We start from the raw sequence: 16,822 nt of genomic DNA, 5'->3' as shown, positions 1-16,822 counted from the left end.
GGCTAAGCTGAAGGCCGTTCACTATTTATATGTCTGTGGGAAACACCCTTTCAAATTACAATGTGTCATCTCTCCCACTCACGCACTGAGGGAAAATAATCACTGCATGGCTCAATGAAAACACAAAATTAACCTACAGTCTGGAGCTGGTTCTAAAAGCGTCGCATACCTGCTTTTGTTTCAGCGAGTATGGAAGACAATGTGCCAACGTGCCGGGAGTATAAAATTAGTAAGGTGCCGGCTCCCAAGAGGAAAACCACACCTCCGGAAAATTAAATACCTTTTCCAAACCAAAAAAATCTTCCTATTTTTCCATCAATTGTTAAAGGGAAAAGATATGTCTAAGTCAATGTTAACTTCATGTCCATTCTGCATTATGTATCTGGATGTGGATATGACTTGAAACCTGAACATGCGTTCCTTAAACACCATTAATAACTTAAATTAAATTGCAAACCAAAAAATGTCTGGTAACTTTGAGATAAAATGTTGGGAAATTTTGAATGACACTGATGTTCCCCAGAGGATGAGCCCCACTGCTTCTTGTAGGCAAAGGACTCTTCCTCTAGCACAACCCCCAGATCGACATTCTTGGTTTACGATGAAATGTCTCGACAACTTTGCGAGACATTTTTAAGGATCTTCATGTTCCCCATGGGATGAACCTTACGATAGAAATCAAAAGTATGTTCGGGGAACTTCACATTTTGGGAGACCCTTTACGTTAACCTCCTAATCAGAAGACAGACCAAGCTACTTTGTCAACAGTTAAAACTTCCTATGAATGTACAATTTACATTATTACAGCAGTCATTTTCTATTTTGTGAGTTTTTGGTATTGGCAAATTCAACAATAAACACTTTAATCTGCTTACAACTACTACTGTTAACAGGGCTTTCAAGTAAAGTGTACAAATGAGCTTTCTTTATCTACCAGAAGGGTTCCCATCTATATTCCATTGACGTGACTGGACCTCTAAAGAATGTCATTATTCACATGTGTCAGCCCAACAATGTGTGCTGGGTCTCTCTGACCAAATTAATCTGACAACATTTTCATTTTTCATTCCCAGAGGAGTTTCAAAGTTGTTCCAGAAATTCTTATTTTGACCTTTCATTCCCTCATGATACACAAAACATTACCAGATATGGTTTCCTACTCAAATATAATAATAATAATAATAATAATGATACATTTTATTTGATGCCGCCTTTCAAGTCACCCAAGGTCACCTTACAGAGAAAAGCATAAAATAAAACATCGAACATTATTAAAACCAGACATCAACCTAAAACAAGTGTAGTGCACAGTGCGAATATGCCAGTTTGAACAGGTGGGTTTTGAGTTTGGATTTGAATGTTGTGATGGAGTCTGACTGTCTTATGTGTGGGGGGAGGGAGTTCCATAGTCTGGGTGCCGAGCAGCGATGTGGGGAGGGTTAATAGTCCAGCAGAGGCTGAGCAGAGGGTGCGGGAGGGGCTGTAATCTTGGAGGAGGTTGATGATATAGTATAAGCCATTTACACCGATGGGGTATAATAGAACTGATAAACAGAACAAATAATCGTATTAATTAACAGCTTCACAGGGAGCTCTTCAATAAAAATGAGTCCTTTATTCCACAGTTTTCACGAAGCACAGAGTGAAAGGAAAACACGATAAAGACTTAAAATTTGAGAAAAAGTTCATTCGAAACTTTTCCCCCACTACAATCCCCACAGCGGAGAAAGAGACTGGCCCTGAAAGAATGAACGTGTAGGATAAACAGCTTGAAAAGAAATGTCTAGGAGTCCATTATGTATTTAATAATTGTATATTTGGTTATGAGGAGGCGTTTCTTTGAAAACATGATTATTAGGTAGCAACGTTTTTCCAACAGTGATCACAGTCGAAGGTATGGCCAGGCATCCGCGGATAAATCAAGGTTTTGTTTTACTTTGTCTTGAATTAATTTTGTCCTCTCTGCAACACACTGAAGCCATCGCCACTCAAACCTTTAAAAACCAACACTGTCTTCTCCCAAACACAAACATTACAGACATGAATATTTGGAGAGAGTGTGTAGCCTTTGTAAACAGAGTTGTAGGACAGTGCTTTACAGCAAGTGCATCGTTTATTTGTGTATGTGCTTTGGAGCATATGGCGGCAACAAGGTGGAAGAAGGTTGTTGTTGTTTTTCCTGGTGGTCCGGTAAAGCCTTAGAGGCAGAGCAATATTCCGCCTAACAGTCTCTATTAATTGGGCAGTACTGCCGGGTGCTGCAGTCTGTTCCCTGTGTGTTCACAGTCTAATGGTCCACACGTGTCAAACACATCCTGAGAGAGCGAATCTCAGTCCTGGTGGAGGTTTATTCATTTAGTTTCTGTCCTACCAGTGCGGCCAGCCGCTGTGGTTACCGCGCCGTGACCATCCACAGGCCCAGAGCCACGTTGGCTGCCAGCAGGGCGCTGCCCGCCAGCAGCAGGAAGAAACCAATCAGCTCTCGCTTTTGCCGGTCAGTTACCACAGAGACGAGCGTGGCCTCCAGCAGGGCGTTCAGCATCCACTGACCGTCGAGAGCGAAACACGGCACAGAGTTTACAACCGCTAACGCTCCAGAGAGGGACACCACGTATCTGAGGGACAGGAGGGTTAAAGGAAACACACACATCATGACGCACACGCTTATTCTAGTTCAACCCAATAGTTTGTTGAAAGACAAGAACACGACTGAATTGATTTTGTGGTGTATTAGCATAGAATGTATTTTTAAAAGTGGTTGGTTGTGGTCTACAATTTTGACCTCTAGTTTGACATTTTGGTCAGTGCCATGTTGTTTTTTGGAAGCCAGAGATGACCATATTTGGACATCAGAGAGGTCATGTTCAGTGACTCAAATAAGCCTAACAAAAATCCCCACAAGACATTGAAACACCAAGAAAAGAGATGCAGTGCTAGCCGACATAAAAATGCTGCAGCGGAGCAATCAGAAATGTTCACATCTATATGCAATGAAGGGTCGCATTCAGCTGATCGTGCTCGGACCTGCAGTCATCAGACTGGTGAAGTGCCTCTTGACTGTTTGGCAAAATGATTACATGCTAAAAAAGGAGACATTAGAGTAAGTTCAAAGACCAGGAAGAATTGTGTTGCTAAAGGAACTTCTCTTCACGGAACTTAATGGTTCCTGTGGCCCATTGTTGTCTGTGTTTCCACATCGGCCTAAAGTCCAAGGAAGATTATGCAAAGCAGGCCAATGACATATTGAGAAGCATTAAAATTCACTGCACTACACGGCCAGTCCAGTAGGTGGCGGTAAGAAGAAGATGAAGGCCACACAACAAAGATGACGCCATAAAACGCGACGAACGGGCCGTTATCATCATTTGTGCGACACTACAGTTAGCACGGAGGAGATTCAACTTGTGCTGTTTTTGCTTTATTGCAATCCAAATAGATTCACTGAATCGACCTGAATGTTGGCTTTCTTCTCTGACTCCATCTCAAAGCACGTTGTAACAGTGAGCTTGCAGCTGCAGTCTTTTAAACATGGCGGATGAAATAAAACGCTGCGAATACTCGACCAATCAGAAACGATCAGCACAGCAGGCCCCGCCCTGAAAGTTCCTGGACCTTTAGAAAGTACCACCCCATTCAAGGGATGAATCAATTACCCCGGAACTAAATTTAGACCCTGGCTCCTTCTATCGAAACGCGCAGAGTTCCTCAAAAGGTTCCTAGTTCCTGGGGAAAGTTCCTGCTGTCGAAGGTATCAATTTTGAAGAAGAAATTGAGTTAAATAGTAAGACAGTACAGACGGTGCTTTGTCAACCAGAGACGTAAATTTGACTTCTGTCCTTTAAAAACATCATTTGTTTAAATTTTACGTCAGTGACTTTGACAGAAGAGCAGAATTTCCCATTTAGAAAGCCGGCTCCTCGTGCATCCATCATCTGATTAAGTCTTTAGTGCTTTAAACATGAAAGGATACTTGCAGAAGGTCTCCAAGAAGACGGGCAGATCCAGGTGGAGGAAACCAAAGCGGGGGATGAAGTTGGTCAAACTCACTGGGAGGAGACGAAACACAGGAGGTGTTAGGATCAAGCTGCAGAAATTACTACAAACACTGTGTGGTTGTGGAGGTTTTATCAGTTCAGCGCTTCTGTGGAGGTCTGAGACAGCAGCAGGCAACAGAACAAGCCTCTTCCTGCACGGTTATTGCACAGCACTCAGGACTGGAGAGTCGGCTCAGAATAAACAGTAATTATAAGGACATTGCAGAAACACGATTGTGCCTCCTTCTCGTGTGGTAAAAGTATCATGCTGCAACTCTTACACTGAAATTACAAGGAGAAGGAAGAAAAGAAACATCATATCTAACTTTGTAGAAGAATTTAGAAACTTAACCTCATATTTTTTGTTATTTTGTGAATTCATTTTGCTTTTAAAATAACAACATACACACATCCTTCAGAGGAAGGGAGAATAGAGCAACATAGCACACTGTACGTACCAGCGTACTGGAGGTGCGGCGGATACCCCACGAACAGCATGTGTGTGTTAGGCGGGTGTGTGACACGGATGAAGCGCGTCTGGTTCTCCAGGGAGGGAGTGACGCAAACGCTGGCGGCAGCGTGGGAGTGTGCGGCGCAGTCCTCATCGGTGCGACACACTCGTGTCCCAGTCACCATCTTACGCACGGGCATGCAGGCGTACTGCAGACACAGGGTCACAGAGGGAGTGAGATAGAAGAGAGTAAGAGTCAGAGAGAAGTTACTACACGTTTACCACGTTTTGGAAGTCTTTAACTTAATAAGCCGAACACATTTTCTGTTATTATTGCACGATTCATGAGGCACGACATGGCCTTGGACCAGGCTACCTCTCAGAAATGCTTTCAGGTGTAATGAGCATGAAAAAGGATCCGAGAGGAACTGAGAGTATTGATGTTTTTAACCCTTAACATGCATACATCCATTTAGACTGTTCTGCATGTAGTGTTTTATAATTCTATGTTTTTAAAGGGGGGGTATTATGCTAATTTCAACCTTTATATTTCACTCTGTGATACCTGCGGAGTAGCTTAGCATAATTTAGTTAAAAAAACTCTGGTGCTCTGTGCAGGCCCTCATACAGCCTCTGCCTGAAACGACTCAGTCAGCTCCGCCCCTTTAAGAAACCCCGCCCCTCCAAGCCCGCTTTCTTCTGATTGGCCAGCTCTCCGAAGCCTGCTGAGGCTGCACTTTGTGATGTCACAAAACTGAGCTGAGAGGCCTGGGGATTACTCCAACATACTTTTACCAACAGATTTGAAGCTTCACCCACGTTTAGTCTGCACATCCAACATTGTCACATTATATATACGTCTTAAAATGTGAAACAGCATAAGACCCCCTCTTTAATATTTATACTTATTTTATTCATCATCAATATTTCTTTTATTCCTTCATTTTTATTCACACTTAATAAATCTTTTTGATACTTTAGATTTGTTCTCTACAGTCAAGCTTTTAAAGCAATTTAAATTTCATTTATTAAACCTTTCCTGACATTGTCTATTTATTTCTTGTACATTCAACCCTTTAAAAGGTGCTATCCTGTTTTTTTTCCCATCCATATTTATTCATGATGGACCATTTTTAATGTTTCACTGGTTATCTTGTTTGCTGTCTTTTTCCGGGACCCTGACCTGCTTTAAAAAGCACAAAATGTACATACAGGAAGTGCACTATTAGCAAAGCATAAGTGTATTGAGAGGAAATCTAACAGAAAAACATTTGTTGAATTTTACTTGCTTAAAGTCGAGCTGAAGCGAGAGTATCTAGCTTCCGTATCGTGACGTATTTCCGAGTGAATCAGGACGTGCAGGCGGGACATATTATTAGAGGGATTTGATTTGATCGTTGAGAAGTGGGCGTAGACAGACGTTCTCCACAGCGCAGTAGCTAGCTAACTGACCGAGCGTTCTTGGTGCTCTGCGGCTAAATGTTGCAGATTGATTGGTTGAAATTGTTTGGTGCTAACTTACGTAAGCACGTGTGAAATTTAGTTTGACCGGAAGAAAAAATGATTGGATTTTGATATAAGAATACGAATAAATTGATTTTCTGTATTTTTTTTGCCTATATTGTCAAATAGATGCACAATATTACCGGGGATGTGATCTAAAAGGATTAAAATGACATTTTTCATTTCACCTCGACTTTAATAATGAGAATATAATGTTAAATTTGGGTTTTGTGTATATTTATAACTGGTCTTTTTGTGCATTCATCTTGTGAAGTTGCAAACAGAGAACCACAAAATAGAAATAAAAGGAACTGAATTAAATAAAGGAAGAAGTAAAAATATGCCTGGCTGTCTGAAAGGGTTGGAAACCTGCTCACATGATGACGCACTCACAAATAGTCCCAGCCTGTGTGTGTGCATGTGCGTGTGCTTGTGTGTCACCTCTCTCTCCTTGCTGTTCTTGCCCTGTGGGTTCATGTAAGAGAAACAGAGGTCTGTCAGGCTGTTGTTGCTGCAGCAGTCCATCGTGCCGTCCAAACGTTTAAAAGCTGAAAGAGCGAGACAAAAACAGAGAGATGAACAAGAGCGAATAAAAAAAGATTAATGGACGGAGAGCGAGAAACACAAGCTGATTAGATAAGTGAAAAAACAAAACATGTCCCGTCACACTTAAAGATTTATGTCACTAAGGTTTGCGCTGTCTCAGAACCTCAGTTGGTCACACCACATGATTAGATAAAGACAGAGTATCACACACTTTATGACACAAGTGAGATTATCCTGGTGAGTCCTCGCATTGTGGAAAAAAGCAGTAACTAGAAGCACAAAGACACTGCCCTGTCATGCTCACACACGTACTCCTGATATAACCTGAATCTTTATAAATCATCAAAGTAACACAGCAGCACAATCAAAGAGTTGAAGACCGTCACAGAGAGGACAATTTCGGAAAAAAAAAACCCAAAATGTTTTTGAAAAAGTTATTAAAATATTTGACATGAAGGAGCGTGCCACTGGAATAATTACAGACCCCAGAGAAGCAACAGGAGCTGTGATTGAGCAGCAGTTGAGCTCTGACCTCACACACAACACCAGTTTACAGCTGACCAATCACAGCCCCCGCTGGGGCTCTGTGCGTTTGACCTGATTTGATTTTTCACTGGCAAAATAAATCAGCAAAATGACAAAGCAGAAAAGAAAAGAATTACATCTCTATTGTGGATGAAAGGTTCTCTGCTGAGTTATACTTACAAAAAGAAGTTTTAAAAAACGACCTCCTCTGATTAAAAAGCCTTTTTATTCAACCAGAACTTTAAAGATGTCTGTGCGGATGTTTATAAAGGACCTTTGGGTGCCCTCAGTGCACTCTCACCTCGTCCGTGGGCCCAGCTGGGCTGCAGGCTGGTGACGGGGACACAGTATCCTGTCTGCGGGGTGTAAGAGAGGTGAGACAGGCAGCTGCTCCAGTCCTCTACCCCCCTGACCGGGCAGTCCTCCAGCCCCGTCACGATGTCCCCGACCGACAGACCCCGGGGACCGTCGGCAGCAGAGCCCTGCTCCAAAGACACGAGAATTGGTTGAAAAAGATCAACATGATATAAAATCTGTTGGTTTTATGTTTGAATCCTGCAAATTTGCTTTAGGTTGGGACAGTGATTGAATACACTTTATAAAATGTCATGCCCCGTCAACCAAGCCCACATAAATAAGGGATGTTTATTACTGTGACATTTGAAAACATAATATAGTCGTAAAGCAGCGACTTCTTTATGACAGAACAAAGAAGATCCAGCTCCAGTTTGTCGCACAAAAGACAGAAAATAAATAGATATTTAAAGCCCCCGTCCAGTGAAAATCAAGTGTTTAACCTTGTAAACATCTCCATGTGGTGTTCTTCATGTGCTACGAGACGTATCAGGGACAACATCTCCATGGCTGGGCCTGTCTGCTTTTAAACTGCAGTGTACCAAGGACAGGCTGAACAACACGTTTTCACATTGGCAGGTTTGAGACGTCACAAACCTAAGGAGCCAATCCCGTTAATGGACGGGGTGAAGCTATAGGTATCATGATGTGTAACCTATGGCAACCACTTCGGTGACGCGCGAGCCAGCTGTAACCGTCAATGTCATTCTTGCAAACTCACTACTGACTACTAACGCTAATGTTTCACCAAGTTGGCACTAAACCAGGGGTGGCCAACCCTGCTACCGGAGAGCTGCCTTCCTGCATGTTTTAGGTTTCTCCGTACTCTAACACACCTGATTTGAATGTTTTGCTCATCATCAATCCCCTGAGACGCTTCAGTTGGTTGATAACGAACAGATCATTCAAATCAGGTGTGTTAGAGCGCGGAGAAACCTAAAACATGCAGGAAGGTAGCTCTCCAGGAGCAGGGTTGGCCACCCCTGCACTAAACGATGGCAGAGACGTGTTTTGTTTTCGTGACAGGGGGGCGGTTGGGAATTTGCATAGTGGGCGGGGCCTATGCAGATTCATGAGTTTTTAATGAGGGAGAAGGAGGAGACGCCTGTGGAGGATTTTGCAGAAAAAACACATCAGACACAATTTATTGTTTCAAGCAGAGCACTTGTCTTAAAACATGACTGGAGCCGGTCTTTAAATAGATGAACATAAAAGGTTTATTCACACTTATAATACATTCTAATTATAATACATTATAATAATAGGCTGCTGCACTGACCTGGATAACATCCGTGACCAGCGCCCCAGCCCCGGTGTAATACACTGGAAACAGAAGGATGGGCAACAGGAAGAGGAAGGCCAACGCAGCCACACACAGAACAAAGTTGTGCCACACTCCTAGACAGAAAACACCACAAACATTTAAACATTTACTTACTTTTAGATCGTCAGTTTATATTTAGATTTGTTAAGATAAGCTGCTTATTGATTTAAAAAACTGTAAACAGAACAACTTGTGTTACACTGAAAGCCGACAGTAAGAGCACTAAACTGTCCGCTGTAATTCTGCATGTTCTCCACATATTCGCTCTGTAGGATGTCGTGGAAAAACAGTAACCACTGCTCGCTAAAAATAACTCTCTATACCATTTAAATTATGCAAGATGAAACAGTAAGTCTCCCAAAACCACATGAGGGAAATTTCTCAACGTCTCTTCAGGTCAAGCCACAAACTGTTAGGTCTTATTTTCCTGAAGAATATAAAAACATGTGATGACAGGAGAATTAAGCAACAGGTTAAACAAGGTCTCTGGTGAGGAGAAAATAAAAGTTAGTTTGAGGAAATGCTTTGTTTTCTGTGGGTAAATACTTCCTGAATGTTTTAAAACGTGGGCCTACAGGGTGCATACATTCTCCATATGACATTCTACAGTAAACAAACTATTAAAGTTGCATCACCTCTCTACAGGATTAAATAATAAACATGTTATGTGAGAGACCCCCCTGCGCACAGAACCATCTCTGCTGTGGACAGACAGAGAGAGACGGATAAATAAACCCAGCATGCCGTTATGTCACCACTCCCCTGATGGGAACACTCTCTCTCTCTCACTCTCTCTCTCTCTATGTCTGGTGTGTCACATGACTTGATTGGATGTCTCGGTTCGGTGCCTGCAGTCACCCACCCCGGTTATTTACTTGTCATATTAAGCGGAAGAAAAGCCTTGAGGAATATGCTATCTAGTTAAAGATACAGTTGCGTGTAAAGTAGCTCTGTGCCGCCCTCTAAAGGCTCCAAACAGCACAGAGAAAGTCCCAGTTCATCATGTGTGTCGTGCTCTTACACACTTTGACAGCCAGCTGACACACGAGTGTCTGCAGGGAGTTTAGAGTCCCTAAACACCAAATTATCTTGACATCCACGTCCCTGATTCTGGAGGAGAACGTCTGCGCTTCTCTGACAAACATGCTGACAAGAAGCGTCCTACATGGAGAGTTTGTTGGTTTTCCATTAGACACAGATGATTCCTCTTTACTAATGATAAATATAATGAACAACTGTTTATGTATAAACCTTTCATTAATGTGTTATCTGAAGAAATTACACAATAGTAGACAAGTCTAACTTATTAAAATAAAAACAACTGACATGAAGGTGCGTGTGCTTTTTAAATTATCATACCACCTTAAATTAGCATTAGCATGCTACATGAGCTAGTTTAAGTGTTAAGATGAGATAAGATAGATTAAGTTGTTGCAGCAACGTAAAGACAAAACGTAGCGCCTTTTCCTGGCAGAAAGGAGCGCTGGTGCGATGAGAGAAAAAACGCTGCACATGGGTTTTGTTTCCATGACAACAGTAAGTTTAAATAACTACACAGCTAACAACGCATAGGGCGATAAAAGCACAAACACTTAGCAGCAACATTTAGTGTCCGGCCAATCTGCTCCCACAAACGGGCTTTTCAGTCTCTATTGTGATTCTGTGAACGGCTAAAACAAGTTGCTCCTCCATGTTTGGTAGTAACCAGGGTGACGAGTTGCGCCCCATCTGATTGGTTGCTTAAAAAAAACGTCGGTGATGACACCAGCGCCTTTCTGAAGACGCTGACGCTCAGAAAAAGGAGCTATGTGGACACAGGGCCTTAGCGTGCTACATTAGCAAACACAAGTGAACAATTATAATCATGTGAGGTAACATCAATTCTGCATAATAAGTACGATTATTTTTGGTACTTCAGGTCGATTTAAGTCGATTGTGCTGCTAATACTCTAAAGTGAAATTCTGAATGCTGGACTTTAACTTCACCTCTAGTTCTATTTCTAAAACGTGTTGCTACTTCCATCAAGTAAAAGATCCGAGCCCGTCTTTCACTACTGATTTATTAACTTTTTATATTATTGTCATTTTTATTTGCAGTTGTTATATATATGAATAATAAAATCATTTTTTCTGCTGATTTAACCCGCCCTCCTCACTGCTTTCCAATCACAGCCGCTTCCTTCTTCTTTACCAGACTGCATTAAAAATGATCAGGCTTTAACTGGCTCCCCCTCATGTCTCCTACAGGCCACCATAGGAGACATTTATCCTCGCATCCATGCGTGAATAACTGCCAGCCCAAGCAATCAATTCATTAAAATCTAATTTTCTTAATTGCAGACTGAAATAATTTGATGTGAAGCAGCTGCCTGGTGCTCAGAAATTAAAGACCTCAGGGTGACCTTTACCGGCAAAACAGAAACGAGCATTTAACAAAATGCTCAAAATGAGTGTGATTAATAGCTGTGATCACATTAGCAGAGAAAAAAGAAAATCTGGATTATCATCTCTGCCATACGGAGAAATTAAAACATCGCTGGATTAAAAAGTCTTACCAGCACAGAAGATGCGGAGCTGCTGAGTGGGAGACACGAGGTTGAGGTGTGTGGTGAAGAGGTCCACGAACGCACCGGGGTACACCACAAACACGAACATGCCGAAGCCGTTCACTCGCACCTGCTCCCTGCGGGGGGGAGAAAATAAATAATATTACAACAGGCACTAAAACTCTCATATTTTAAACCAGCCTTTTATTGAAGGGATGCATAACGACGCTTTTTTCTACTTAGAGATGAAAGTCCACTTGAACAAGGGACAAAATGGCACCAAACCAGGTTGAGTAATATCAACATTTACAAGCAAATCTCCTAAAAACCACCTGTGTGCAAAAACTAGTTTACAAACTATATAAAGCGAATGACAAAGCTGTATGTCTATAGTACCAGAAACAATGTGAATTTACATCTTTAGCAGATGTTTTTGTTGGGTCTATATCTTAATTAAACTTGACTTTTTATGCTGTAAAAAACTACGATACTTAATTTAATTTGATTTAATTATTATAGTTTTTGTTTGGACCATTTCCTGTTTCATCTCGTTGAACTTCCTGTTGATCTTGGTGGCTGTAAAAAAAACTTAATGGGGACATATTTTAGCTCTGCAATGAATTTCCTATTATTCTAATGTATTTTTGAATCACGTTGGTAATGTTTAATTAATTAATAATTAATTAAATTATTTTTTAGAGCCTCTCCTTCCTTCTGAAACCAACAAGCAGTTGTGCGTGTGCGATCCCTCATGGGGAAGCGGCCGCACTGCGCTGTCACTCCAAAGTTTAAGAAAACATGGCTGCTCTAGGATCAGATATTCGGCCATATATGTACAAGCCAGAATCACCAGGAGGTGTCAGAATAGTAAGTTGAAATCTTGACAACAAAACTCGACAAGCTAGAGCAAGAAGGCAGCCTGAGGTGAATGACGGTGAATGACGATTGGTCGATTTCAGCGAAAGCAAGGTTCTGCATAGAAACCTGCAGCTGATCTGAACGGCCCATTTCAGAGGCGACCTTTTTAAAAATGTCATTCTGGAAAAATACGGAATTATGCAGTTTTCACTTTTTCACTGTGAACAATAAACACCCAAACATGTGAAACCCATGAAAACATGAGAACATTTAAAAGATATAAAGGCCCCTTTGAGTCAAAAGTCACATCCACTGTTAAAATAAAGAAAAGATGAAGATTAAGAAAGATGATCTGTGGCGCAAAATGATGATGACAAATAAAATCAGAAAATACAGAGCCCTTTGTAAAAGGGAGTTTAGATAAGGGAGCTGCCGCCTTTGTTTTTGCAACAGCTGGAAAAGATCCCAAAGTATCCACTTTAACCACCTTGTTTTTTCAAATGGACTCACACTGGTCACCTCCCATTTTCCTGCATTAATGGCCATTGGACGCTCTTTCTCTGCCGGTTATCATGGTAACAGATTGTGTTGTAGCAACCTGTGTGCACTTGCAAGTTACCTCAATGCTGCCACAGCGTGGCCCAGCTCGTGTATAACGCCGCTGAGCAGCAGGGCGATGAAGAAGTAGGCCAGCTGACTGGTGGGCAGATTGACACCGGGGACCTGAAGACACACCCAGGAGCAGAAAAGAAGAGCAACACATTGTGTGTGACGGAATCAGTAACAAAACAGGAAATTCAACAGGCATTTCCTATTGTTGCATGGATTATTCACCTTTTTAAAACCATTTTAATCTTTTTATGCCTTTATAGGAGTAAATTTGATCAAACCAAGGTGTAAGATAACCACAGTGCAAAACCTTATTTAAACCTTTCTTTCCACTCCTCTTTTGTTTTCTTCTTCTTAATAATTGTTCCATGTTCTGCTGAAGCTGTGGTTTCTGTGTGGTCGGCACTTTCCTCCCACGTCGGGCTGTGTGGTGCATTTTTCTGCTGCTCCCAGCTGAACACTCCGTTATAAATGGCCTACTAATAGCTTCCCATGAATCACCTGCAGTGGTCCGCTGGGGATAGTGCTCACATTAATGCGCGGCTATTTGACACCTCCATGAATAAAAAGGGAACAGGAGAAAATGCTAAATAAGAGCCCTTCACATAATTGGGGCCATTTTTCGCCCCCTCATTTGAATAGCGCCTGCTTTGTGTGAACTTTCAAGGACATTTAAGCTTTAAACTCCACTTAATCTCCGACCCTGTACAACCAAAAGAGATGTAAAATGCTGCAAAAACCTCAATGACAATCTAACCTGTCTTTACACAACACGAGTCAAACATTTTAATGTTGTAAACGGACAAAACTTCCTCTATATAGTGGATTTAAATGTTATTGACCTCGTGTGACTTATTAATAAAGCTTATAAATGTCCAGCTCAGCGTGTACGTACCACCACCTGCAGGGCCTGCTGACCTCCCATCCGAGGGTTGTTTGAGGTCATCTGAGCGAGCGTCTGCTGCAGTGTCTTTGTCAGCAGCACCACTGACCCCACCATGGCAACTATACCAAACACCAGACCACTGTTGAACCTGGGGGAGGCAATAATGGCACAATCGAGCAATCATTTTAAGAGGTGCAATTTGGCCGTACTTTGGGGCCCTGTAAAGGTGATAAATGTGTCTGATAACAACAGAAACACTCGCATGCAAGAGCAGAAAGAAAACTGCAACGGAAGAGGACAGAGTTTCTTGACCTCTCCTGCGAGATGTGTTTATTTTTGCGCATTAATAAAGAAATAGGATTTACACTTAAGCATCATAAATAAGCTTATGTTGGCCAACTGGGACGTCTCACAAAAAAGATGGTGTTTAAATGGCCGCCAGAAATACTGACAGAGTTAAAGAAATGAAAATGACACAGGAACAGTTTAGTTAAGTTGTTAATTAAAAGTGAGTCCTCACCACAGGTAGAGGGCTCGTGGGTTGATGCGGGCGCAGTACGCAAACAGCCGGTTGAACATGGTGGTCTGCCATCTCACGTGGAAAGGAGACAACATCAGCCCTCGACTCGCCAGCCATGACTCATAGCTGATCCGATGTGTCACCGACATCTGAGGGAGTCAAAGGAAAAGTGGAAAAACTAATTCAAGAGTGTAATAACAGACAATTAAATAAAGGACATACAGTATGATGTGACAAGAGCCTTATACCAACACTGACATTTTAGAGTTTATAATATATTGTCCAAAATTCCTTATTTCATTTAAACACAATATCGCTAAGGATCCGTTTAATTTGGCTGGTAAAAAAATAGTAAGCAAATCTTTTTATAGTTGTACTTACTGTAACAAACATGTTTTTTAATGTTATCTTAAGGTAAAAGAAATCCATAGCATAATTTTTCGACTGTCTAAAGTTATATTACTGCCTGCCTGCTGCTTTTGTTGTACTGCCTTCTGAAAAAGAAAACATATAAAATGTTTCTTAGCCAGTTTAACCTTACAGAGGAATTTACATTTCCTGAAATAATACCACCTTTATCAAATTTGGAATCAGGACAGAAATAGACAGAACGCATGAATGCCCCGTCCACACCAGAGATGAAAGCAACTCAAGGCCCTCCATTGACTTGGCATTGCGTGAAAATACTTTATTTATTTATAGTCTATGGAAAATACCTGCTCATCATTTCCGCCTGCTAGCAAGCGACAGAAACATGCTCAAAGACTTGTTTGGTAGGATGCACTACAGTTTTTTTTATAAGCATCTGGACTGAAAAACTGAGTATTTAAGAAGACAAAAAAGAATACAGACAATAGGACCTGAAGCATCAGCACGTAGGATGGGAAAACTGTGGGATCCCGACACTCGGTTATGTTACCAGACAAGCAGTGAAGGTTGAAGCTAAACTTTGCAACACACGTTATAACATGACCTTTATTGACAGATACAGAAGTCTGTCAACTGGCCATTTAATTGGATAATTTCTCCAAGTTAAAAAAAAAAGTTAAGGAGAAGGGAGACATAGATAGTGGATAACTGTTCCTAACCCTTTCTTTAAATACTTTCTCCACTTTGGTAGACAGGGCGCTCAAATAAACCGTTGACATGCTGATATGTTATATTTTTTAGCTAGTTAAAGGCTTTTACTAGCATTTCAGAACTCTGTTAGCTGTGGTCTTATCTGTACACTCGTTTATTTTAGCTGTATAATGCTAAAGCTTTCCGGCAAACGAAGTTAGCAATGACACAAGCTGCCTGAGGCTAATTAAATGTGTTGCTAACATTATATTCTACGTAACCGTTAATTTACGGTTGGGCTAACCTTTATGTTTTTAACGCTTTACTTTTACTGACGTGCGTTGACTTGATTAAGTATTGTGTTGTCGTAACTTTCTATCGAGGCGAAATGTTAATCTTTCATGTGTGATTTGTTTGTCAGTTCTTTTACTTTTTGACAGTTAGCTAGTGTTATACTTAATCCAGTTCAATTTCTTGTAACTGTAGCTTGCTTCATTTTACAATAACAATAATACATTTGTTTTAAATTTTGTGGTGCCTCAAATCATTCTGATTTAAAACAGTTTTATTCCAGCTACCTTGTTTTTTATTGGTGTTTCTCAACATAACAAAAAGTAGATTCGTAAAATGTTTCAACATGTTTTTTAGGTGGGGTGTGTCAACGCAAATCAGGCTGCTGAGCTGTACAGGTGGTTACTTTAGTGCCTTTAACTCATTAGTAACATGCAAATGTCTCTCCTGTGGGTTACTATGATGACCAGAACCATGATAATTGCATAAACAAGTTGCTCCACGTGAGAGAAAGTGGGAGTAACAGCCTTCAATCAAAACAGGGCAGGGTGTGTGGCTATTGCAGTCTATTTAAAGCGAATTTACTTTTCGTCTGTTCTCTTTTGTAATTCTCTCTGTGTGTTAACTGTTGTCTTACGCATTCAAAATATCACAAATATTTACCTTCAGTAGTGTGTCGGCAAGATAGACAGCACACCATCCTGCCATCACGAACACCAGCAGAGACACAGGGATCATGGTGCACCAAAAGACTCTTCCAGGACAGAATGAAGAAACCTGCGCCGTCTACATCCCTCCCTCTGACCGCTTCTTAACACGCTGCTATCCGCCGTTACTCATGTTTAACATTATGTTTAAATCTTAAGATTTTAATTTTTAAAACAAAAGAAAAAAGGGTTTGTCTTCAGAGATGCTCCGCTCTGAATGAAAATAAATCGTCAGCACTGTGCGACAAACTTCCGGGTTGCGCTTCTTCTTCGTCTGTTTTACATGATCCAAACGGAAAACCAGCACCACAAAGTGTTCAACTAGAGAATGCTAAATATTTGCAAGCACGACTTTCCCTGGTCTTTTGACAATAGTTCAAACACTTTGAAGTTTTTCATCAGTTAAAAAAAAAAAAAGATACCTATTTTTATATCCATATAGCTCAGGCATCTCAGGTTTGTATGTATGCTTTACCATTTAAAAAGTACAATTTCTTGCTTGTCCCACTAACTTAGTGCACAACTTCAGCTACATCTGTGGCTTTAAGATATGCTGCCTTCAAGTGCAGTATTAAGTGTGGAAATTCCAACTTGACAGCCAAACGATTT

At 41.1% G+C, this 16,822-nt stretch overlaps 1 protein-coding gene across 1 annotated transcript; it reads right to left on the bottom strand.

The window, feature by feature from the left end:
- Positions 1-1,149: 1,149 nt before the first annotated feature.
- On the bottom strand, positions 1,150-16,431 carry mbtps2 (membrane-bound transcription factor peptidase, site 2). The gene is made up of 11 exons (XM_069667382.1): positions 16,170-16,431; positions 14,157-14,305; positions 13,646-13,784; positions 12,761-12,864; positions 11,293-11,420; positions 8,693-8,811; positions 7,361-7,541; positions 6,430-6,536; positions 4,493-4,694; positions 3,971-4,046; positions 1,150-2,615 (listed from the first exon to the last, which is right to left on the bottom strand). The coding sequence occupies exons 1-11, from the start codon at positions 16,242-16,244 to the stop codon at positions 2,393-2,395; spliced, it is 1,503 nt and encodes a 500-aa protein (XP_069523483.1). The 5' UTR covers positions 16,245-16,431; the 3' UTR covers positions 1,150-2,392.
- Between the last annotated feature and the right edge of the window lie 391 nt (positions 16,432-16,822).

Source organism: Semicossyphus pulcher, unplaced genomic scaffold, assembly GCF_022749685.1.
Source record: "Semicossyphus pulcher isolate SPU_LCO1_2020_fin unplaced genomic scaffold, fSemPul1.0.p SCAF_18, whole genome shotgun sequence".
Lineage (NCBI taxonomy): Eukaryota > Metazoa > Chordata > Actinopteri > Labriformes > Labridae > Semicossyphus > Semicossyphus pulcher.
Note: the sequence above shows the minus strand (reverse complement) of the source record. Positions and strands in the feature narration are given on the sequence as shown.